Source organism: Crocodylus porosus, unplaced genomic scaffold, assembly GCF_001723895.1.
Source record: "Crocodylus porosus isolate Cpor-Errol unplaced genomic scaffold, CroPor_comp1, whole genome shotgun sequence".
Lineage (NCBI taxonomy): Eukaryota > Metazoa > Chordata > Crocodylia > Crocodylidae > Crocodylus > Crocodylus porosus.
In genome coordinates, this window is record NW_017728948.1 from 34,296,741 (window position 1) to 34,320,171 (window position 23,431).

General features: G+C 42.7%; 1 protein-coding gene across 1 annotated transcript in view; it reads left to right on the plus strand.

Moving 5' to 3' along the window:
- The window catches only part of ANAPC4 (anaphase promoting complex subunit 4), a 32,415-nt gene extending 11,400 nt beyond the window's left edge, over window positions 1-21,015 (plus strand). The window contains exons 14-28 of the mRNA XM_019553199.1: window positions 5,326-5,426; window positions 5,509-5,560; window positions 6,776-6,831; window positions 9,806-9,852; window positions 11,189-11,245; window positions 11,445-11,501; window positions 12,125-12,218; window positions 14,349-14,446; window positions 14,959-15,020; window positions 15,101-15,139; window positions 15,231-15,332; window positions 16,509-16,586; window positions 18,137-18,304; window positions 19,282-19,405; window positions 19,900-21,015. Of these exons, the coding sequence (XP_019408744.1) occupies window positions 5,326-5,426; window positions 5,509-5,560; window positions 6,776-6,831; window positions 9,806-9,852; window positions 11,189-11,245; window positions 11,445-11,501; window positions 12,125-12,218; window positions 14,349-14,446; window positions 14,959-15,020; window positions 15,101-15,139; window positions 15,231-15,332; window positions 16,509-16,586; window positions 18,137-18,304; window positions 19,282-19,405; window positions 19,900-20,169 (1,405 nt within the window). The 3' untranslated portion in view covers window positions 20,170-21,015. The remainder of the gene's footprint in view (window positions 1-5,325; window positions 5,427-5,508; window positions 5,561-6,775; window positions 6,832-9,805; window positions 9,853-11,188; window positions 11,246-11,444; window positions 11,502-12,124; window positions 12,219-14,348; window positions 14,447-14,958; window positions 15,021-15,100; window positions 15,140-15,230; window positions 15,333-16,508; window positions 16,587-18,136; window positions 18,305-19,281; window positions 19,406-19,899) is intronic.
- Window positions 21,016-23,431: the final 2,416 nt, after the last annotated feature.

The following is a 23,431-nucleotide window of genomic DNA, read 5'->3' on the forward strand; positions in this document are numbered from 1 at the left end:
CTCCAGCTGCGGCCTCACCAAGGCTGAGTACAAGGGGAGAATGACGTCCCGGGATTTGCTTGAGAAGCATGTATGGATGCAAGCCAGCATTTTGGTTGCTTTACTAGCAGCAGCATCACACTGCAGGCTCATGTTCATCTTGTGGTCAATGATGACCCCCAAGTCTCTTTCTTCTGTAGTGCTAGCCAGTGCAGCATTGCTGAGCTTATAAGGATGCTGCAGGTTTTTCCTCCCAAGCTGGAGAACACTGCATTTTTCAGCATGAAACACTATCAGGTTCTCATCCGCCCATTTGCTGAGCCTGTCTAGGTCAGCCTGGATCACCCTGCTGTCTTCAGGTGTGGATGTTTTGCCCCAAAGTTTGGTGTCATCGGCGAACTTGACCTGTCCGTTTCCGACTCCAATGTCCACGTCATTAATGAAGATGTTGAACAATATGGGTCAAAGGACAGAGCCTTGGGGGACCCCACTGGTCATAGGGCACCATGACTTGGCTTTCCTGGTTTGCTCCCTGCAGGACTGGACCAGTGCAGTATATTCCTCCTTGAAAGTGAATCACATCCTCCATTGTTTGTAGGCCTTCTTTTTAGCCTCAGAAGGTCTGCTAGATCCCTGGAGAGCCAGGGGGGCTGCTGTTCCTTCTTGCTGCCTTTCCTCCGAGACGGAATAGAATTAGCTTGTGCGTTGAAGATCGCTTCCTTGAAGAGCAACCACTCTTCCTGAACTCTCCTCCCCCTGGGGTCATGGTCTTTTAGGGCGTCACTGACAAGCCTCCTGAGGTTGTCAAAGTCGGTGTTCCTGAAATCAAGGACTTCAGCATTGCTGACTGACTTGCCAGCTTTATGGCAGATGGTGAAAGTGATCAGCTCGTGGTCACTGTCACCCAGGTTCATTGTCATTCTCCCCTTGTACTCGGCCTTGGTGAGGCTGCAGCTGGAGTACTGCATTCAGTTTTGGGCTCCACAATCACTAGGTCGCCTGTTAGGTCATCCCCAGTAGCCAGTATGAGGTTGAGCAGCACTTTACCTCTCATTGGCCTGTAGACTTCTTGAGTCAGGTAGAGGTCATCCACACATGATAGGAAGCTTTGTGACCTCTCAGATTTTGCTGAGTGGTCCTCCCATGAGATGTCCAGGTAATTGAAGTCACCCATGACAACCATGGTCCTGGAGTATGAGGCAACCATGGTCCTGGAGCATGTGGCCTCAGCCAGTTCCCAGGCAAACTCCTTGTCAAGCTCTTGACTTTGGGTGGGAGGTCTGTAATAGACTCCCACTGTTGTGTCCCCTGTGCCGTGTTCCTATGGATTTTAACCCAGAGGGTCTCCAGTCGTCCACCCTGGTCACCAACATCGGCTTGCAGGGACTCGTAGCTTTCCTTAACATAAAGAGCTACACCTCCACCTCTTTTATCTACTCAAGCCATCCTGTACAGGGTATAGCCATTTATACCCGTGGTCCAGTCATGGGTGGAGTCCCACCAGGTCTCCGCTATCCCTACCACGTTGTAATTATTTTCATGAAGAAGGAGGACTAGCTCCTCCTGCTCATTCCCCAAGCTCCTGGCATTTGTGTACAGGAGGCAAGTGTCCCCTTGGGGGCTTTTGCCTTGCCCCCAGATTGTACCAGGGCTGGGGCAGGGGTGGGCTCCCTTAAGTGCCTTGGCCTGCTGGCTTTTGCAAGGGTTGCTCAGAGGGCCAGCAGTGGTGGTAGTCTCCCCACCCCCCAGTGGGCTTAGTTTAAAGCCTGTTGGAGCAGGTCAGCCAGCCTGGCTAAGAAGAGCCTCTTCCCCAGCAGAGAGAGGTGGAGGCCATCTCTTCCCAGCAGCTCGCTGCCTCTCTCACCAAAGAGCAGGCTGTGGTCATAGAAGCCAAAGCCTTCCCAATGATACCAGTGCCACAGTCTTTTGTTTACTACCTGGATCGTCCTCTGCCTCCTCAGCCCATACCCCAAGACTGGAAGGACACCACCTGTGCCCCCAGACCCAAATCCCTGTAGTGCCTCATGACCCGGCTGGGAGTGCTCCAAGCTGTGTCATTGGTGCCCACATGAATAAGGAGCATGGGATAGTGGTCTGAAGGAGCTTAGGGATCTTCTCTGCAGTGTCTCGGATGCGGGCCCCCAGGAAGGAGCAGACTTCCTGGGCTAAGGGGTTGTGGTGGCAGATTGCCCCCTCAGTCCCCCCTCAGGATGGAGTGTCCCACAACAAGCACTTCATGTTCTGCTGCTGGTAGGCTGGCTACGGCTGGGACTGTCTACCCTAGGGGGCTTGCAAGCAGGGCCTTGGACCCTCCCACGCACCCTCCCATGCAAACTCCATGCTAACTCATGCGCCGGCAGACAAGTGCACCTGTTTGTGCAGCCTGTTCACGCAGCGATGGTCGCATGGCTCCCTGGGGGGCTGGGTAAAGTAGGGGCCTGGGCAGGGTGAGACCTGGCTCTGCTCCCACTCAGCCTCTGCCTCCCACTATCTAGGGGTTAACCTCCTCCCACCATGGGCCCCGCTTACCTCTGGCTGTGCTGGGGGTCAGCGGGGAGCTCCACAGCTGCTGGGAGGTCTCTGGGGGGCTTCAGGGGAGCGGGGGCACAGTGGGCTTTCACTCACACGTCTTGCAGCTCCTGGAGTGTAACTGCAGCTTTTTTGGTGTTGGTGGGCCCTTTTAAACTGCGTGCATGAGCAGTGGGCCCACCCTCAATGAAACTCCTCTCAGGCTAGGGATTTGGGGGACCCTGCCCCACTGGAGAAGGACTCTGAGTACCCTCCCCCACCTCTCTCTCTCCCCCTGGAGGGCTGGGCCAAGTAGGGGCCTGGGCAGTGCGAGACCTGGCCCGGCTCCCACTCAGCTGCCTCCTCCCACTCTCTAGGGGTTAACCTCCTCCTACCATGGGCCCCACTTACCTCCAGCTGTGCTGGGGGTTGGCAAGGGGCTCTGCAGCTACTACCCTCCTAGTGAGAGAGTTTTTTTATAATATCTTACCTAAACTTCCCTTGCTGCAACTTGAGACCATTGCTCCTTCTTCTGTTATCTGCCACCATTGAGAACAGTTTAGCTCTGTCCTCTTTGGAACTGTGCTTCAGGTGTTATTAAAGACTGTTATTAAAATCTCCCCCCATCCCCACTGTCTTCTGTTTCCCAGACTAACTAAGTTCAGTTCCCTCAGCCTCTCATAAGTCATGTTCCCCCTAACCATTTTTGTTGCCCTCCACTGAAGTCTTCTAATTGGTCCATATCCTTTCTGTAGTGGGGAGCCCAAAACTGGATGTAGTACTTTATATGTGGCCTCACCAGTGCCAAATAGAGGGGAATACTTACTTCCTTCAGTCTGGCAGTACTCCTGCTAATGCAGCCCAGTATGCTGTTAGCCTTCTTTGCAACAAGGGCATGGTTTTGGATCATAGCTTATTGTCCACTGCAACCTCCCAAGTCCTTTCCTGCAGAGCTCCTGCTTAGCCAGTCAGTCCCCAGTCTGTACCAGTGCATGGGATTGTTCTGTCCCAAAAGCAGGATTTTGTGCTTGTCCTACTTGAACTACATTCCCCACCAATTATTCCCTGGTTGTAAGCAGCAGATCAAGAAGAGCACTGCCCCTAGTTGGCCTCCCCAACATTTGCACCAGGAGGTTGTCCCTAGCACTCAAAAAACTTCCTGGATTGCCTGGCAAGGCTCTTTGGGTAGACGTGATATCTTTTATTAGACCAACTGAATACTTGGAAAAATGTTCTTTGCAAGTTTTCAGACACAAACATCCTTCTTCAGGATTGCTTGTGCACTACCTTGTTGCCCTCCTAGCAGATATCAGGGTGATTTTGAAGTCCCCCATGAGAAACAGGGCCTCTGATGGGAAAACTTTTGCTAGCTGTTTGAAGAAAGCATCATCCACCTCATCCTTCTCGTCTGGTGGTCGATAGCAGACACCCACCACATCCACATCACACTTATTGATGACCCTAGCATAGACACTTTGAACAGGCCTGTCTCCATTTTATACTGAAGCTCTGAGCAATCATACAGCTCTTTTGCATAAAGAGCAACTCATCCTCTTTTCTCCTGCCTGTCCTTCCTGAATAGTTTATCCGTCCATGACAGTGCTCCAGTCACATGTACTATCCTACCAAGTCTCACCGTAGTTCTGTGACTGTGTGAAGACTTCCGATTCTTCCTGTTAGTTTCCCAGGCTCTGTGTATTTTGTATACAGACACCTGAGGTAACTAGCCAATTGTCCTACTTTCTCAGGAAGAATACAAATGAGTCCCCTGTTGTCCCCTTGCTTGTGCTTCCTCCAGGTCACCTGATTTGGCACTTACCTCAGGGCTTTGGTGTCCATCCCCTGGTGAACCTAGTTTTAAAGCCCTGCTCACCAGGTTAGCGAGCTTGTTTACAAAGATGCTCTTTCTCCTCCATCATGTGGATACTATCTCTTCTTAGCAATCCTTGGAACAACATCCAGTAGTTGAAGAAGCCAAAAGTCCTGCTGGCAACACTATCTGCACAGCCATGTATTGATATGCAGGATGCATCAACTCCTTCCCAGGCCCTTCCCCTTGCCCAGGAGGATCAAGGAGAACACCACATGAAACCCTCTCCCTCTCACTGCTGTACCTAGAGCCCTGTAGTCAATTGATCTGCTCAGTCACTTGGCAGTGTCATTGTTGCCTGCCTGTTGAGCAGCATGGAGTAGCTCATGATCAGATCATATTTGGGATCAGGGCTGAATTATACCCTATAGCCAGATTAGTATGGTTTGTGTTAGGGTTTTTGCCTTCCTCTGTAGTGGTGGGGGACACTGACAGCTCATATCTCTCTGCTTTATCTGTGACAAGTCAGGGTGCTCGTGTTTTTGCGCAGTGTGACAGGTTGATTTGTTTAGTTTTTGGAATAGTGTAGGCAGGCACTTACATGGGATGGTTTGGATAGAGATAATCCTGCCTTGACCAGGGAGTTGGACTAGATGACCTACTGAGGTTCCTTCAAGCATTATGTTTCTATGATCATTTGCAAATTAAACTCATTTCACTGGTGTTTCAAAGTAAAACTTACTTCCTGGAAGACTGTGAGGGAAGAAAAACGTGGTTTATATGAGTGTCTAATGAGAAAAAATTGATATATGCTGTAATTAAGGTTAATGCCAGAGGTTATATTCAAAGTATGGATAACATGTAGAGTTCAAAAAAGTTTTTTTCCTCTGTAAAATGGGAATAATAATAGAGTGCTTGAGGTACACAAATGAGAGAGGTGCCAAATAAGAGTTAGATACAGTTGATAAAAAAAATCTATGTGCAAAGAATAGACTGAAAATTTATGCTTTTCTCTCTCGCATTAATAGTGGTTCAGAGGCCTTGTTATATCATTTAAGTGAACTGAAAGGAATGGCATTATGGAAACAAAAATATGAGTCGCTTGGATTAGATGCAGCAGGAATTGAAGGTATAATAATTAGCTTACTACTTGCCATACTGATGTTGATGTTAATGTTAAAAACTGAAAGTAACAGTTGTTCTCTTTATAGATGCTATTACTGCTGTTGGTTCTTTCATCCTAAAAGCAAATGAGCTTCTTCAGTAAGTATTAAGCTGGAAAGTTGCAAGCCAGTTTGTTTTTTTTAATCATAATGTAATGCACAATTGAATTGAATAAAGATTTTTTTTCTAAAAAAGTAATTATTTATTGGAAAAATTTACTCCAGTAGCTGCTAAAGCACCCTTCTTATTCAGTATGTAACTTCAGTCATGGTTGCGCAACTGGCAGCTTGTGGGCTCCATGTAGCCTGGGAGGAATTAATGTGCAGCCTCTTGGCTCTTGTGCAGTTGTTGTTCCCCTCATTGCTTAAGCTACAATAGCAGCCAGAGTCTCCAGGTTTCTCCTTCCCTCCTCTGGTTGCCGCTTCCTGCTTTTGCCTCAGGAGGCAGAGTGGTACAGGAGTTGGGGGTGCAAAGGATGAGTTTGGGGTTGCGTGCTGGGGGTTGGGATTGTGCTTGTATAGTAAGTCTGGGAGAAGCCCATGTGGGTTCATATTGCAGCAGGGGGAGGGATCATGCTCTTATGCCAGTGTGATGTAGCAGTGGAAGCAGGTGCTCGCATGGGCACGTGGTACAGTTGTGAGTACCTTGGGTGGCCTGGGCAGCCATTGTACATAATTGCATGCTGTTTTTTCTACGGGACCCCTTCCTCACTTACTGTACAGGATGGATGGTACTCAGTTAATACGATTTATTCAGCATTTTCTGAGTCCTAAGTCTTAGTATGCACTAATCAGGCAGTTAGTGAAAACGGACTTATTTTCTTGTGATCTTTTGTATGGTGGCTATTAATGTATCTTAAGGATGTTTTGTATGTATTAATCATGCTTTTCATTGTCCTCCCTGTGTGTGGTAGTGTGTGGTTTTATCACTATTTTGCAAAGGGGAACAAGCACAGAAGGATTAAAGTCAACTGTTTCCATTAAATGTAGATATTTCACCGGAGATGACTTTTAGGACCTGTTTTTTCAGACCCCTGGCACATGTTAAAATAATGGTACCATTGGGATCGGAGAAACTTTATGCCCCATCCTAATACATATCTAGCTATGCCTGACATGCATGGCTGCATACTTGTTTGGGAAGAGCCATAAAGTACCCTGCTATCCCAGTCACACCACTGCATGGCTGCCGTGTGTCTGATCCCAGCTAAGCAATGGTGCCAGTCCTGCTTATACTGAAGTTGAAACATCTACTCATCCTGCAGTTGCTTGTGTTCTTTGTTTAGATCTAATCTTTTATCTTTTTTTCATACAGAGTTATAGACAGTAGCATGAAAAATTTCAAAGCATTTTTCCGTTGGCTTTATGTAGGTAAGCTTAATTATATGCTAAATGTTTTGCATCTGTTTTTAAATAACTTGGTTTGGTGTTGTCCTAGCATCTCAAAATATTTGCTCATGAGTTAAAAGTTTAGCATATTTTAATTACTTCATGTGATAAGTCCCTTGATAGTGGGCTCTTTAAAATTAAGACGCGTGTTGAAGATATAGCTCAGGGGCTAGATAGATCCAGCCCACCAAGCCCCATCTTCTGGCCCCTGGTGCTGCCTCTGGGTCTTGAATTGACCCAGACACGACATGCAGGGCCTACTCTGGCGAGTTTGAGCCCTGTGCTGCACACAATGTCTACTCTAGCTGGTTTGGAATCTGTGCTGCATTCAGTCTCCCCCATGGGTGCTCCAGGGCAGGTTCCTCATGCAGTGCATGCCCCAGGCTGGACAGAGTGGGTGTTGTATGGTGTGTGTACTCCTGACCAGGCCTGCACCAGATGCTGGGTGTGATGAAGTCCTGGACCAGCCGGAGTGAGTGCCATGTGCATTAGCAGGGCAGTGATCCATGGACCTAGTCTGGCTTGTGGGGGCAGTCACGTGCCATTCATCTGGCCCCTGAGGCTAAGTGAGATTGACACCCCTGAATGCAAGGATGAAGTGAACCATATTTACTTATTATCATGCTGGCAAAAGTAGGTTAACTAAATATATTGGTAAGTATTGCAGTTATGATTTTCTATACTGCCATCACTGGAAACTCAGAAAAGGAGGTAGTCACTGTGTTTTTCCTTGTATGTTTGTAGCTATGATTTTCTTCCTGAGTGTCAGTTCTTAGCCCAGCTACATGAAGGTCTCATCTTCTGTCTTTGTGCTAAACGCATGATACTGAACTTCAGTGATACTGCTGTTAAAACACTTTCTTTTCCTTCCCAGCTTTACTTTGGCTGATTTTGCAAATGTTTTAGTCAAAGTTAAGTTAAGCACATGCTTAGTTTACTACTTTTTAGTGGTCTCCTGCATGTGCACATAAATTTAAGCATATATACATATACTGAAGGCAATAAACAGCCTACTGTGCAATATTTTGCCATAGATATTTCATACTTGAACTATTTTTGGTCTCAAGTTACGTATAGATGCAATTCTTATTGCAAACTTTCCAAAAATTTGGAATATAATCTAACTACTTTTTATCCTGTCATTCCTACTTTTCTCCAATGATATCAAGTTCTCAAGGAGAAGGTTTTAATACATCAATAGTCTGGAACTGTGTGGTAGGCCTAGCCCTGTGGGGTGGGGGCCATATATCCCAGCAATTTAACTAGCCTGCTCCTTTCCTTTCTCTAGCTTCTCCAATCTGATCCACCTACTGCCCTCTATCTCGCCTGCCATGCCTTGATGGAATCAATTAAGCAGGAAGCATCTGGAGCCTTTGAAGTCCCTTGTGTGGCTTAGCCTCCCATTGCACACTTGCCCAGGCCATACCCTCTCAGCTGGGGCCTGATGTGCTCTAGCTGCTCCCTTTAGCCCTGGACCTACTCAATCCAGCCTCAGCTCTCTGGTAGCAGCAGCACAGCTGGGAATTAGGCTCCACAGTAGGACTCTGGCCCTCAGGTTCCCCAGCCTGAGAGAAGTTAAATCTCTCACTCTCTTTTTCTCTTGTTTCTTTCAAGCGCTTGCAGTTGTACACGCACTTTTTCTCTTGTTATATGACTCCTTGCCTTGCAAGCAACGTCCACCTCCCCTCAGTCACTCTTGGTCCTCTGGCTCTCCAATACAAAACAAAAAGGAAAAAATCCCAATGGAAAGTTCTTCCTCTGCTTCAGGGTAACAAACACAGTCTTTACTCTGGGCTTTGCTCCATGGGCCTTCTACCTAACTCAGCCAGAAACACAAAAGGAAAACAGCAGCAAAACTCAGTCCCCCTTCTGGGGCTGCTTAGTGTCCATATGCACTTTCTCTCCTTCTGGCAGGGAGCCTTCTGCCCTCTCTGTGCTCAAGGCTCCACTGCTGCTCCAACTGGAGTGTAGGCCTATTTATCCCCTGAGCTCTGCCTCTTCTGGCCAGCCCAGCCTACTAGCTATCCGGAATACAGGGTGGTCCCAGGCTCCAAATCCCTTCTCTTACAGGGCCTTTGCCAGTTCTGCTGGCTTTGTAGCCCTGTGCCAGTAACAGGGTGAGGGTTCCTTGTTACAAACTGCCAACTAAACTTACAGCTAGGAAGTCCTAGATACAACATAAAGAAATAGGAGTTAAAAGTTTATTCTTGTGTATTTTTTTTGGTGCGCTGGTCATGAAATCAGTGTAATCATTTTACATTGTTTGCTTTTTATAATTGTTTTCTTAATTATTTAGGAAAACAAGACTTTACCAGTTTTACTATGCAAGCATCAGAAATGCAGATATTTAGCAGAATATAGCATTTAACAAAAAAAAATTAATTGCTACTTTCAGTTTACAGAAATGTAATGAAAGGTATCTGATTTCCCTATATTACTGTGTCATTAGCTTTATAATGAATACATTATTTAAATGTTGCTTGGACAGATTTACTCAACTAAAGTAAGTCTTACTCTCTAATTCCCAGTAACAACATTATTTCTATGCAGTGTTCTAATACTTTCATATTTTGGTCCACAAGAGCTAATGATATATGTTAAACCTCTGTTTTTAGACGAGTTGCATACTTTTTTTTATAAACATCACTACATTTCATGACATCTTTGTATGAGAAATTTTTTATTTCATTTTATAAAAGAGATAGTGGAGATGTAAAGGGAAAGTGAGTCGTCCCTCCATTCCCCACAGTCAATTTTAAGTGAGAGGCAGAAATAAGACTAAAACAGAAATCTTTCCAAGTCCTGGGCTCCAGTCCATAGTGCCTCCAATAAGAGAAAATTCCACTCTATCATCTGGGTCTTGCTATTTTGCAATAGGCAAATGAAATATGGAAAAATCTTTTTTTTTTTCTTTCCTTCTTTTTTGTTGTTGTTAAACTGTTAATTTTCCTTCCAGCTATGTTGAGGATGTCAGAAGACCATGTGCTTCCCGAACTGAACAAGGTGGTAGCAGCATTTTTTTTATCAGCTATTTTTATAATATTTCTATATCAGTTTAATTCTGCTGGTGGTCCATTCTACAATGCAAATAGGAACAAAAATAAGCCATGGGTGGGTTTTGGGTTTTTTAGTATTTAGATTTAATAATCATGATCTTGCTGTTCTTCTGGAATAATTAGTGTATTAAGTACCCTCAGTTTCACAGTAATATACATGCTCAGCCTTATATTTAATGCATTAAAAAAATTCTCACTTTTCTCTTTCTGAAGTTTAGTAACTAAAGTCTGGTGACAATATGGGTGGGGTGGTTATATAGACAGTCTTTCAGTGGCTTGGATGAATGTACTTTGTGTTCCACTCTCCAGTAATAACCTGCTTTCTTCCCTCCAGTGATAAGCTGATGTGATGCTTTTCAATGGTCACTTTTAGCAGCTCCACAAGCCCTCTCACAGTCAGTCCTGTCCATTCCTTTCTGAAGTGGTTTCTAGGCCCTGTGTCGCTAGTACACATTGTCCCCGCAAAACTAGAAATAAAATTTTCACTCCAGTGTGTTCACCTGGGCCAGGATTTCACACAAGGGGCTCCCATGGTTTAATAAGGCAGAAAGTAAGGCAGGGTGGCACCTTATAATACCTAATAGTTCAGAGAGTAATGAGCTTTCATAAGCAATCCTCATATCTGATTTAAATATGTATAAATAGATACAGATAAATAAAATAGATGTAAATAATCCTTATATGCCAGATACAAACGTATTTTTACCCAAGCAAGTCCCCTAGTGCAAAATGCTTTTAAAGGAAAGTATATTATTGTAAGGTATGTTCTCTTTTGGCTGAAGTAGAATATTTATTGCAACCCAGAAAGTGGCAGTAAATGAAGTAAAGCTCCATGTGACAGGGAAATTGTGTCAAAAGTATAACAAGGTTCCTACCCTATCGTTTACTGCTGGCCCATATCTACAATGGCCAGTTCAGTTCCCAGCGGACTGGTGTCCAATCAAAACTTTATTGGCAGAAATTCACTTTAAAGTGCCTTTAAAATAATTCACCCTGATTCTGAAAATGGATGGAAAAAATATTCTTCTGGCTCCAGGCTTTGAATGTAACCATCTATTAATAGTTTCTGTCTGTGAAATTCCTTCTTTCTTAAAAGATCACACAAGCTTTTACTAATGTATAGCTGTTTTTAGCATTCAGTTTTTCTTAAGTGAAATTGTTGCTTCTGTATATTCATAACCAGATGGCAAAATTACTACATTGCTCTCACGGTGAAGCACATTATATATGTTTTGAATTGAATTTATTTTGTAGTCTAATTTTTCCCATTATATTTCTGCTAGATGACTCAGAAAGACATAACATTTGTTGCCGATTTTCTTACTGAACACTTCAATGAGGTAAGGTATATTAGTTTACTTAAAGTTTTTATGCATGCAACCTAATTTTAGTTTTTCCTGTTGATAACTGAATTGGAAAGACTAGTTGCATTATTTATCATATTGAGAAATATGGATTTTTAAAATTTAATTTCATGGACTGCAGTATTGTCAAGTCAATACTTTTGCATTTTAAAATTCGGCTTTACATTTGTTTCAGGCACCAGAGCTCTATAATCGTAAAGGAAAATACTTCAATGTTGAGAGAGTTGGCCAGGTAAATAGTGAATTATATACTGAGACAAGAAACACAAAGGATATGAGTAAACACAAGCTGGGATAGATGGACAAGAGAAGATGGGATCTACTAATAAGAGAATGTGGTTATTGAAACTATATGTGCTGTGCTTTAATTTTCCTTCATGCTCATCTACCTGCAAAGAGAGAAACTGGTCTACCTCTTATAGGAAAGACTGTTTTTTTTTATTTTCCTCATCTCCATGGTACTTTAGAAAAGCTGGGGTTGGTGGGGTCAGGAATAATTTTATAACTAAAAATGGTCAAATATAATTGAAATCTGCTTGTGCAATGCCTTTAGATCATGAAGCCAGTAGTATTAGAATTTTAAATTGTAGGTACATAGAGCAGATTTACAATCATATTTGATTTGTTACACTTGTTTGGATAGCATGACGTTGAGAAACCAACAGTAACTCAATTAAGAATTTAGAAGAAATGTTATTATCTAGACATTGTACAAAGGAAGCATAAAATATGAATAATTTTTTATTAAAAAAAATCAAAGCTAATTAAGTGAAAATATTTTGACATTTATCCAGGGAATGAATCCTAGTTATCTTTATAATAACTTCTTGGTATGAATTTATTATCTGATTCCAGTACTTAAAAGATGAAGATGATGACCTAGTTTCACCACCTAACACAAAGGGAAACCAGTGGTTTAACTTTCTTAAAAATAGCACACATCTCAAAGGTATTGTATTCTGTTCCTATGCTGTGAATTGGAGATATGTTTGCAAACTTGACAAAATTAAAATCACACTTGTATAAGCATGAGTACAAGCAGTGTCAGTTTTTGAATCTCTGTCTGTGTAGGACAAAATATAAGGGCTTATTTGTTTCCATACAAGAACAACTGTATAAACTGTTCTACAGCATTGTCAAGAAACCTTTGATTGAGCTAAGCCATAGTGTGCTTCATGTTTTCTCTATGGATTAGAACATTTCTTTTCCTATACTTAAAAAGAATGAATAAGTAGGTCTGGAAGGTGCCTCAAGATGCAGGGCAAATTATTCTGAGGTAGGATTTGTGTGTAACTAGACCAGGGGTGGACAGTTATTTCAGCTGGAAGGTTGTTATTTTGGAAGTGGTAGGCAGACCTGCTCCCTGCTTCTCAGTGAAGTCATAGCAGCTACATTTGGCGGCAAGGAGTTGGGGCCAGGCTGCCAGCTCCATTACATGAGGCTTCACCCCAGTGGCATGAGAGTCCTGGGAGCTGAACGTGAGTCCTGCGTGATAAAGGTGGGCTTGCATGGCCCTGTTCCTTGCTGGCATGTGCAGCTCCTGGAACTGGCTGGAGCCATTTGTCACTGGGTGGCTGTGCCTGCATGGGCCTTGAGCACCCCAAGGGCCCACCACCCATAGCAGGGGCTATGCACCATAGGGAGGGTGTGTGGGGTGGTCTCCACCCCCTCCCTCCCCACACACCCTCTCTCATACCCCAAAAGTCCCACACCCACATTCTGCCCACCTGAGCTCCATGCTTCTGCTGCCCTGCTGGGCATGGGTGTTGGCCTCTGGACTTCTGCCCAGCTGTAGCTTCCTTACCTGCAAGTGCTGCAGCTGGGACACGCGGAGGAGATGCTGGAGGCCAAGGAAACTGAACAGGTCCCCTGGTGGCTGCAGTAGTGGAAGCAGCAGCCCTAATGGAAACTGTACTGGCTGGGGCCCTCCCATGCATTAAGGTGGTAGTGAAGCGTGCGGAGTATTGGTGAGTGCCTGTGGGCTAGATGAAATCACCCCTGAACTAGGCCATTCCTGACAAGTATTTGTTTGACTTATTTGTAAGCCTTCACTAAAGAGGAGTTTACAAACTTTTTAGGTAGCACTTCTACATCTTTTTGTAAAGTACTAAACCCCAAATTGGATGTGGCACTCTAACTGAGGTCTCATTAGCACTGAGGGTAATTATCATACGCAAGGCACAGGAGATCATCTCACTAATTATCTCTGAATCATACGCTTGTTTTCTTTGCAACAGTATTATATGCCTGGCTTATATTCTGTATGCTATCAGCTATACCCCCAGGTCATTTTCTGCATCATGGTTGTTTAGTGAGATATTCCTAATTTTGTATTGGTGTCTTTGATTATTCCAGTGAACCGCTGATAACTGCTTCTTCAGTATAGTTTTTCAATCAGCGTGGTACCTGCTTCATTGTAATTTCACCTAGGCCAAATTTACTTCGTCCTTGTTATTGTATACATTAGACAGAGCTGCATTATGATGAACATCAGCTACTAACTATATTGGTGGTAAAAAATAGGGATTCTAATTTTCACATTATAAGAGAAACTGTCCCTCAGACCACTGTCTGATCATTCATGATTTACTGATATCCTTATGGCAACTATATTAATTATTTACATGGCAAAGCAATAGCAAGGTCATTGTATATAGAATGCATTTATCCAAGATTTGACTGGAAAAAATCTGTCTATATAAAACTCTTAAGTAGTAAGATGTATGTCAAAAATTAGGAATGAATGCATTTTAAATATATCTTCCTGCAGCATAAGGTAACTGAAAACAAGGAAATCCAAGCTGAAAATTATTCCAATGTATCCAGACAATAGATACTGTGAGAGACAAGAAACCTTTTTTGTTGTTGTTGTTCAGCAGTATGCTTGATGACATTGTACATCCTAATTTTTTGTTTGAATTAACTGACATGGAAGATGTCTGCAAAGAGAGTTCAAGTTCTGATTCTTGGATTCTGTTCCATATTCCAGCACATTGTACTCTGACTGGAATGGAAACTCATATAATTGTAGCTTTGTGAAGAACATATCTTTTACTAATATTAAATGATTTTTCTGCAGAAAGCCCATTGCTGTTTCCCTATTATCCCCAGAAATCGCTACATTTCGTCAAAAGGCAAATGGAGGGGATCATTGATCAGTGTCTACAAAAACCAGCTGTAAGTCCTGATCTGAAAAGAGTATTCAGGGTCTTTTGAGGCCAGCCATAGTTGGTACTCTGATCATTTACACAAAAGTGAATTAAGCCCTTTGGACACTGTTAGCCTCGTAGGCTGAGGTCCCTTTTTTAGTCACAAAACAGCCACAAATGGCAGTATTGCAGCTTTCCCCTCTCTAGTGTTTCAGTCTGCCCTGGTGCATTCAGAAAAGGTAGTTAAGTCTCTCTGCCTGTTATGTTCTTTGCATCTCCTGAGCATCATAAATGATCAACAACCATTTTTAATTTCAGTTAATTTTGTTTCCTGAGGAACAATATATTACTTTGTACACTTAAATTTAAACCAGGAACGTCACATGATAATGGCTTTTGTAATATAGACATCTCACTAGAGGTTGGGCTGGGTTTTTTCCTTTTTATAGTAAGAGAAGAATATAATAAAAGAAACTATATGTGAGTAGCTGAGTAATTTTATTTTCAGTATTTTTGTAATGTTTTGATTATATGCTGTAGGATGTGATTGGAAAGTCAGTACATCAAGTAATCTGCATTTCCCTCTACAAAGTGTCTCAGAGGTATATATTTTCACATTATGTCTAAGTTTTATTTGCACAAAACTTGTTGTCTTCTAACTTGTTTTGGTTTTCCTTTTTAGTGAGGAATCCATACCTCAATTATTTAAATTACCTTTCCTGTAAGTATATTGCTGATTTTTTTTTTCTTTTCCCTATTGTATTCTATTTGTAAAATATTGAATTTGATCTAAATATTATTTAACGTTTTAGGTGGAATAACAAATCCTCCAGTACACATTATGTTCTCTTCACCATGGCAGAAAGTTCCATTTCGAAAATTTACATTTTGAGGAGACATACGGATACTTCTAGGTAAGAAACTGTCTGGACTGTGATACTGCAGCCAGGTCCATGTAGATCCAATCATGCTAAAAATAACTAATTGCCACAGTATTGAGTTTAGTTGCATAGAAATAAGGGACTGGAAGGAGTCTTGCATTTGCAGGCAACCATTTATTCAAAGCATCCACTCAACTCTTCTTATACATTGCAGCTGGAAAAAACCCAGTAAAAACCTAGGAGGAACAAAAGTGCTTCTCATGTCTAATTCACTGGAATGGAAAGAGTTATGTAAAATAAGTTCAAATGATCCTAGGAAGTGGACCTTCCCTATGCTAGAAAAGAAGGCAAAAACACACGAGTGATCTTTGCCAGTCTGAGCTGCCCTGCCAGAAAATTCCATCCTGATCCCAGATCTGGTAATCAATTTGATCCTGGCCACAAGAGCAAGATGAGAGGGTTCTTAGTACTATTAGGAGTTCTAGTTTATCAACACTGCAGTCATGATAAAGAAATGGTTCCTTTGATAAGGAAATGGCTAAATATATGCTGCCCCTTCACATCAGTAAGCAACAATGGTAACCATTGCATAGGTTTATCTTCCTTAGTAAGTATTCATTTTGTGAACCCCAGGTAGCTTGTGATTATTATTAAGGCTTTTCATGATTGTTATAGAGCTCAGCACATTGAAAAAGGAACTCATTTATACTAATAAAATTATGCTTATTGATTTCTTAGAGTAAATGCCAAGATTCCAGCATAACTTTGTAATTTTGGTCCTTTTTTCCCATGTTGCCATAATCAACCCCAACTCCATTAGAGCTGTTGGGTAAATGATAAGGCTTTACTAATCCTGTTCAGCAGCTGATTTACGAAGAGAAAATACATAGTCTAACAGAACTTGGTTCAGAGTATTTGAGGTTGGGGTGTAAGACAGGAATTATTGTTTGGTAAGATCAGTTATGTTTTTGAGGCGAAGCCCTTTAGTATAAGTTTGCCTGAGGCTCTGTCCTTTGCTTCTTCCCCTTGCACACTGCACCCATTTCCTTTAATACTGGATGTCCCTTATGCACTGAGTCTCTGTCTAAATCTAAATAGGCTGCATAGTCTCTTCCAGCCGCTTTAAGTTTTTGAATTTCCAGTACATTAGTATGATTTTTTTAGGAACTATTCACATAGATGAGGTTTTTTTCCTCCTCTTCCCTTTAGGTCTGTTAACAATGGGCTACTTGCTGTGGAGTTTGGAACCTTCTTGAACAACAGTATAAATGAAAGCTCAGAATCAAGGTTAGTATGTCTGGAAAGTAGCAGCTTTGTTAACTTGTGCCCGGGTTCTTTTAAGTCTTGTTTATTCTACTTGTTAATAGCTCTTTTTTCATATTTATACTTTGCCTCTGATCCTGCAAGTTGCCTTTGGGATCCTCTTCTTAGTTGCAATCCCATTAAGTCAGCGAAGATCTTTTTGCTGGGCTTCACCTACATGCAGTAACTTGCAAGAGTGAATGGAATTATTTTGTACTTAAATTATTATAGTTATCAAGATGGAAACGCAATGAAACTGCTTTTGCCTAAGCATGGAACGCTTAAAAACAATAAGCCAAAATGAGATCTTACCTTCTAATAATGCACTGCAGAATTTTGTAGTGATGCTGGTGACAATGATACCATATTTACTTAATTCCAAGACCAAGTTATTTCCCCATTCAACATAAGGAAAACCAGCCCTCATATTTGAATCTGGTATCGGATGGCTCCAGCTGGGGAGCTGCCTGCTCATGGGGCAGCATCAGTGGCACTCAGGTTCTTCCTTCCAGTGTCTGCTCCCTTTCTGGCTCCTCTCCCAACTCCCTTACTGGAAGAGAACAGATACTGGAAGTAGGAATCTGTGTGTTACTGTTTCAGTCCACAGGTGAGCTGGGCTCCCTGTACAGCCAGTTCTCACAGCTCCCAGCTAGAGTAGTCCAACTCCCAGCTGATTTGGCCATGGGGGGAGCCCCAGAGCCACTTCTGCTCCCTGAAGCTGGGCTCCCTGCACAACTGCTCCCTGCAGTGCAGGGCAGAAGTGGCCTTGTGGCTCCCTCCATGCCTGCTTCACCAGAGGACTGCAGCATTGTAGCACATGTTCCTCCTTCCAGTCCCTGCTCCCCTCAGCAGGGGGGACACACAGGGTCAGGAAGGGAGCTGGGCCAGGAGCAGGAGCTGGAAGTAATAATGTGTGTGTGTTGACCTTCCCAAGCTGAGCTGGGCTCCTAATACAGGTGTTTCATGCAGTGCAGGGCATGAGGAGCTCAGGGGCTTTCCCTGTGTCTAGATAAGCCAGGGACAACAGTGGAAGTGTGGTGGGGCAACAGGTAGGGGGGCGGAGAAAGGGAAACTTTGATGGAGGGCTCCAACCCAGGACTGTCCTTTTTTTCCCTCAGAAAAGCTATGTCAGGTCAACTTACCCTTCTAGCAAAGAAGGGATAATGATGGTGGCTGTCAGAGCCCACCAACCAATGTCTCTTTTAGCAACTTCAAGAGTTTCCTGCCCTTTTGGAGGAAGGGACAAGCTTTGTACCTGCCTATTACATTGCTGACTAAACAGTAGGCTAGCCAACTCTAAATCTTTCTATATTAAAGTATATTAAAGAATATTAAATGTAATGAACATTCTGCAACAGGAGTCAGCAAACTTTTGAGAGTTAAATTAGGGCAGCTTACTCTAAAGGCAGGATGTTACTTTCAACCCAGCTGCCACCTCTCCCGCTGCCACCAACTGTAAATACAGTAAAAAGCTATTTATACTTTTTGTAAGGCATTATGGAATACAATTAAATACAGCATCAGTTTTGTTATAGGATCTACAGTTGTTTAGATGCCCATTTTTATGATGATGAAACTGTAACTGTAGTTCTTAAGGAAAATGCTGAACAAGAGGGGAAAGAGAGAATCTTGGCTCAGTTGCCTTTATCTTCAGTGTACATTGAGAACCAAGAAAGGAAATTCAGCTGGGATCTAAGCAAAAGGTATTGCATTGCTTTTATTAATTCCATGAAAATGCAGAACTGAAAGTAGAATTAACTAAAATTTCAGCCATAATTATCTGAATATAAAAATAAAATACAATTGCTTAAATATTGTCTAAAATATAAAAGGGTTATATTTGCAGGTTGACAGTATGCACATTTTAAAGACAAGACTTTCTTTTGGGAGGGAAGCAGGTTACATAGTTTTTATAGTTGTAGGGTTGGAAGGGACCTGAGCAGATCATCAAGTCTGACCCCCTGCCATGGCAGGAAAGAGTACTGGGGTCAAATGGCCCCAGCAAGTCGATTGTCAAGCCTTGTCTTAAAGACCCCCAGGGTAGGAGCCAGCACCACTTCACTTGGAAGTTGGTTCCAGATCCTACCTACCCTGACAGTGAAGTAGTGCCTCGTGATGTCTAATCTGAATTTACCCTCTGCAATCTGAATTAACCCTCTGAGTTACGTTTGATTATAACTTGCAAATCAATTTTTCAGTCTGTTTATATATGTTTAAAATCATAGCTTGTGTTTGTGTGTTCTTATCTGCTCTTCTGACATGGGGGTACCAATTTTGAGAATGCTTTGAGGAAGCAAGAACTTTTCCCACTTCTGAATACAAGGGCTTTAGTTTGTCTACTCCTAGCACTTCTAGAGGCTCTTGAACAGGAGTGGGTGCACCAAATTTGCAATGGCACTGATATCAACAGGATAATATAAAGTTGAGAGAGATTTCTTGCTTATTCTCCCAGTGGTTGCCAACTGAATATCATCCACATCTGGTGAATAGAACAGAATGAAATAATCTGTAAAACAACTTAATCCATGCCTTTCTACGTTTATATTGATATAATAGCAGATGAGAGAAATATTGGAGGAAACTATAGAAAAATCATATATTATTGGACAAATGTAGTATTTATGCAGCAAGAAAATTATGGTCTAAAATGGTTAGAGATGTTTTTCTTTGACACGCTTAGGTTGGATGAGCAATGTGATGATATTTCTACACGTACTGTCTTTTTGGAGAGTCAGTGGAGAGTACTGGAGAATATGAAAGCCCAGTATGTTGCTGTAAACGGCATTAGAAAAGTTTCTTGTGTGGTAAGTACCACGTTTAGAGAGAGCATGGAATTCTTTTAGATAAATATTTTGCTTGTTATGACTAAAGAAATTGATGCTATATTTTTTTTTGTTGACTTCACTTGAAAAAAATATCAATGTCCTCCGTACTGCAACAAAATCATTAGAAGAAGTAACGATAAATTTTTCTCTAGTCCATGATGCAGAAAATTTATTAGAATATTTGTAACTTCTATTTTAAAAAAATGAGAGGGAGGGATGAATTGGTTTGTGTAGACATACTTACCTAGCTCTAAATCACTAACGTGCATGAAGTAGCAGAAATTTTAAAACAAGCTTACTTCAACTTTTTACTCTGGTACCTCAGGACTCAATTTAAAAGAAAATACAGCTTTTGGTAAACATTAATTTTAAAAGCATGACCCACATCTTCAAGACGTTTGTGTCACGCACGCATGTGTGTGTGTATGGTAACACACTTCTTTGTTAATGAAAAGTTTTAAATATTTCTATAGCTAAGTTCAAATCTTCGTCATGTGAGAGTGTTTGAGATGGATGTAGAAGATGATGGAGAAGCAGAGGAAGAGGAGGAGGAGGAAACTACTCAAACAGGAGGTGGAGAGCATGAGCTGAATCAGTCAACAGATAACCAAGACAATGTGTGTGGTGATTCTGCTGAACTGACAGAAGAAACTGGAGAACTTGAATCAAACTTGGATTCTGGACCTGATCCTTGTCATTGGTACAAAGATGTAGGGGCAACCTCACTAGTTTCAAACAAATGACACTTTTTCTTTATACTGTCTCCATGTATTGAGCATGTGAATCTTGTGGATATTTTAGAATATACTACTTGACTCCCTAGATAAAGCCATTTCTTTTTTCTTTTTTGTTTCAGTTCCACCTATTGAATGTTCCTTCTCTTAAAATTTTAAACAAACAGTATTTTTTTCTGGAGTAATGCAGTGTGGGTGGGTGGGAAGGAAGTGAGCCTGGAAACCACCTCAGATACAGCTGCCCTGTTAAGTATGAAAAACATATCTGCCTTCAGGTAAGGGTCAAGTTTTCATGTATGTAAACCAGGCATCTGTTTAATATTCCTGTCAAATTTCAGAGTAATTAAAATTTGGACTCCATAGACATAGACTTGTTTGGTAATGCAAACTTGTAGAAAGTTTAATCTAGCTGTAAACATTTGGCATACGTTTTTAAACCTTCCTTAGGTTACCAAGAACACAAAAACAAAACCCTCACCAACTAGTTAGGGTCTTTAGACTGTCTGTGTGTATATATTGTGACACAGAAGTATGTAGTTCTGAAAATCCCATTTTCTTGTATTTAATGTAAAATTATAAAATTGCAGAGAATATTTTTTCCATTCTGATGTCTGTTTATGTGCCCCACAGTTTTCATCAGTTTTACCATATTCATTTTCTTTACTAATTTATTTGTATTTTAGAAATGTTACAGTGCTAACTGATGAAAGCTAAAACCTTTTAAAATGTGAAATTTGTGACTCCTGCTGACTAATTTTACTTCCTTTTTATAAGTGTAGTTCAGCTTTTTGAAATAATGGTTTTGCTAAATACTTAATCCTCCCTTAGAGCGATAAAACTGTGAACTTGAGATGGGGGGGAAAAAGCGTTTTAGGTAGGTTTGCTTCTGCATTTCTTTCAGTTAAAATACCTAAAACTTAGAGCTATTCTAAACCTCTTGTCTTTGTCTACCTGATGCTCTGAACTGACAGCAGTGAGTAAGTCTAGAAGTTCCTGTTCTGCATGATAGTAATACGTTAATTTAAAAGTTGACCCTCCTTATCTGCTGTATAATTTTGAGTTTTAAAGTTTCTGAATTCTTTCATACAAAAAGATCCTCATTTACATGAACTGGTATGATTTGAGCTCCTTAAAAATCACAGTATAACGATGGAAGGAGATAATAAGTGGGCTAGTTACATAAGAGGCATGGGATGTGTCCCTTAGGAAAAGACAGAGGGAGATGTAGGCAGACTCCCTCCTCCTCTTGTATTAAGAACCTCCTTGGAGAAGAGAGAGTTACAGGGAGGATGAACCTCAGTAAAGGGAGTGGAAGAAACTAGTAATTGACAAAGCACTAACAGAAGGTCTATGGCCAAACTAGACTGATTGCACCTGATCTTGGAAGCTAAGCAGTCCTGCGCCCAGCTAGTACCTGGATGGGAGACCGCCTGGTCTTTGGGCAGATGAGAATAAGATGGGATTCAATACTGACAAGTGCAGGGTACTGCACCTAGGGAGAAAGAACCAGCAGCATACCTACAGGCTGGGGCACTCCCCTCTCGTCAGCACAGAGGCAGAAAAGGATCTTGGAGTCATTATAGACTCCAAGATGAACATGGGCCACCAATGTGGGGATGCAGTCAGGAAGGCTAACTGCACCTTGTCATGCATCCACAGATGCATCACAAGGAGGTCCAAGGAAGTGATCTTCCCCCTCTATGCGACACTGGTCAGGCTGCAGTTGGAGTACTGCATCCAGTTCTGGGCACCGCACTTCAGGAGGGATGTGGACAACATCAAGAAGAGGGCCACTCTCATGATCAGGAGCCAGCAGGGCAGGCCCTACGAGGAGAGGCTACAAGACCTGAACCTGTTCAGCCTCCACAGGAGAAGGCTGAGAGGGGATCTGGTAGCTGTTTGTAAACCGGCCAAGGGAGACCAGCAGGGAAGGAATAATGGCCATAACTTGACTGAGAGTAGATTCAGGCTAGATATCAGGAGGCACTACTTCACAGTCAGGGTGGCCAGAATCTGGAACCAACTTCCAAGGGAAGTTGTGCTCGCTCCTACCCTGGGGGTCTTCAAAAGGAGGCTAGTAATTCACAAAGCACTAACAGAAGGCCTATGGCCAGACCAGACTGATTACACCCCATCTCCGAAGACCCCTGTCATTTGACCCCAGCATTCTTTCCTGCCATGGCAGGGGCTTGGACTTGATGATCTGCTCAGGTCCCTTCCGACCCTACAAACTATGAAACTAAGAGAAGTGGAGAGGAGGGGGATGAGTTAGAGGGAGAGGGCATTATGGAGCTGAGAACGCTAGGTCTGTGAGGTGTGTTTAATTATATTCCCCTAACATTTACCTGAGGTGACGGAATAAAGGTAATCATATCCAAGAGAGCCACATGGGAACTAGACAGTCCCACAAGAGAGACTTTTGGTCCTAGCAAATGTCTGATTTTAAGATCAATACTTCACTTCGGGCAGAAATGAAGCCTGGCATTCTCCTTTCCCCCAGGGGGCACCAAAGGGCTGCTGCTGTGCTTGGGAAGCTGCTGCCTGAGAGGATGCGAACACTATTGCGGCATGCCCGCAAGGCCTTCAGGTGGGAACACTAACATTATTGCCTCAGGTGAGATGAGAATCCAGTGCAGCGAGACAAAGGGCATTCATAGGAGGACCAAAATAGCAGTAGCCCCCGCCTTCTACGCTGTCCCCTTTAACTTAAGGCAGGGCAAGTAAGGGCTAGTTAGATGGAACAGTAGCAGAAGTGTCTGGCCGTGCGGGTAAAAGCAGCCCAAGTAGGTGAGTGGGCAGCCGGGGCTCAAGCTGCAAAGGGATTCATGCACAGCAGTGCCTGACTTCTGGGTGCCGTGCTGCTCTGTGGGCTCTCCAGGCTGCATGGAGCAGTGTGGGCAGGTTTGGCCCTCACAGAAATGTGCTGACAGATACCAGTAAGATGAGTGTGGGAATGCTGAGGTGAAAGTAGGCTTAAGCCCCAACCCTCAACGGTATTTAGGCCCTGAAGTCCAGGCCAGAGAGGGCCCTGCCTTTGTCACAATGAGTGACCAATCCCACTATATACAGTAGCTCTGTGGTCAGGGCTACTGCTACACATGGTTCATGGCCCTGCCGGCAGTTGTCAAATGGCTTGAAACCAGGCTTAATTACCCTGATTAAGCCATCAATCCAAGTTTAGTAATGTATAGATTAATGGATTAATCCCTGAGCTTAATCAGGATAATTAAATTATGGTTTAGGGCCAGCCTCTATCAAGCAGCTGCACCAG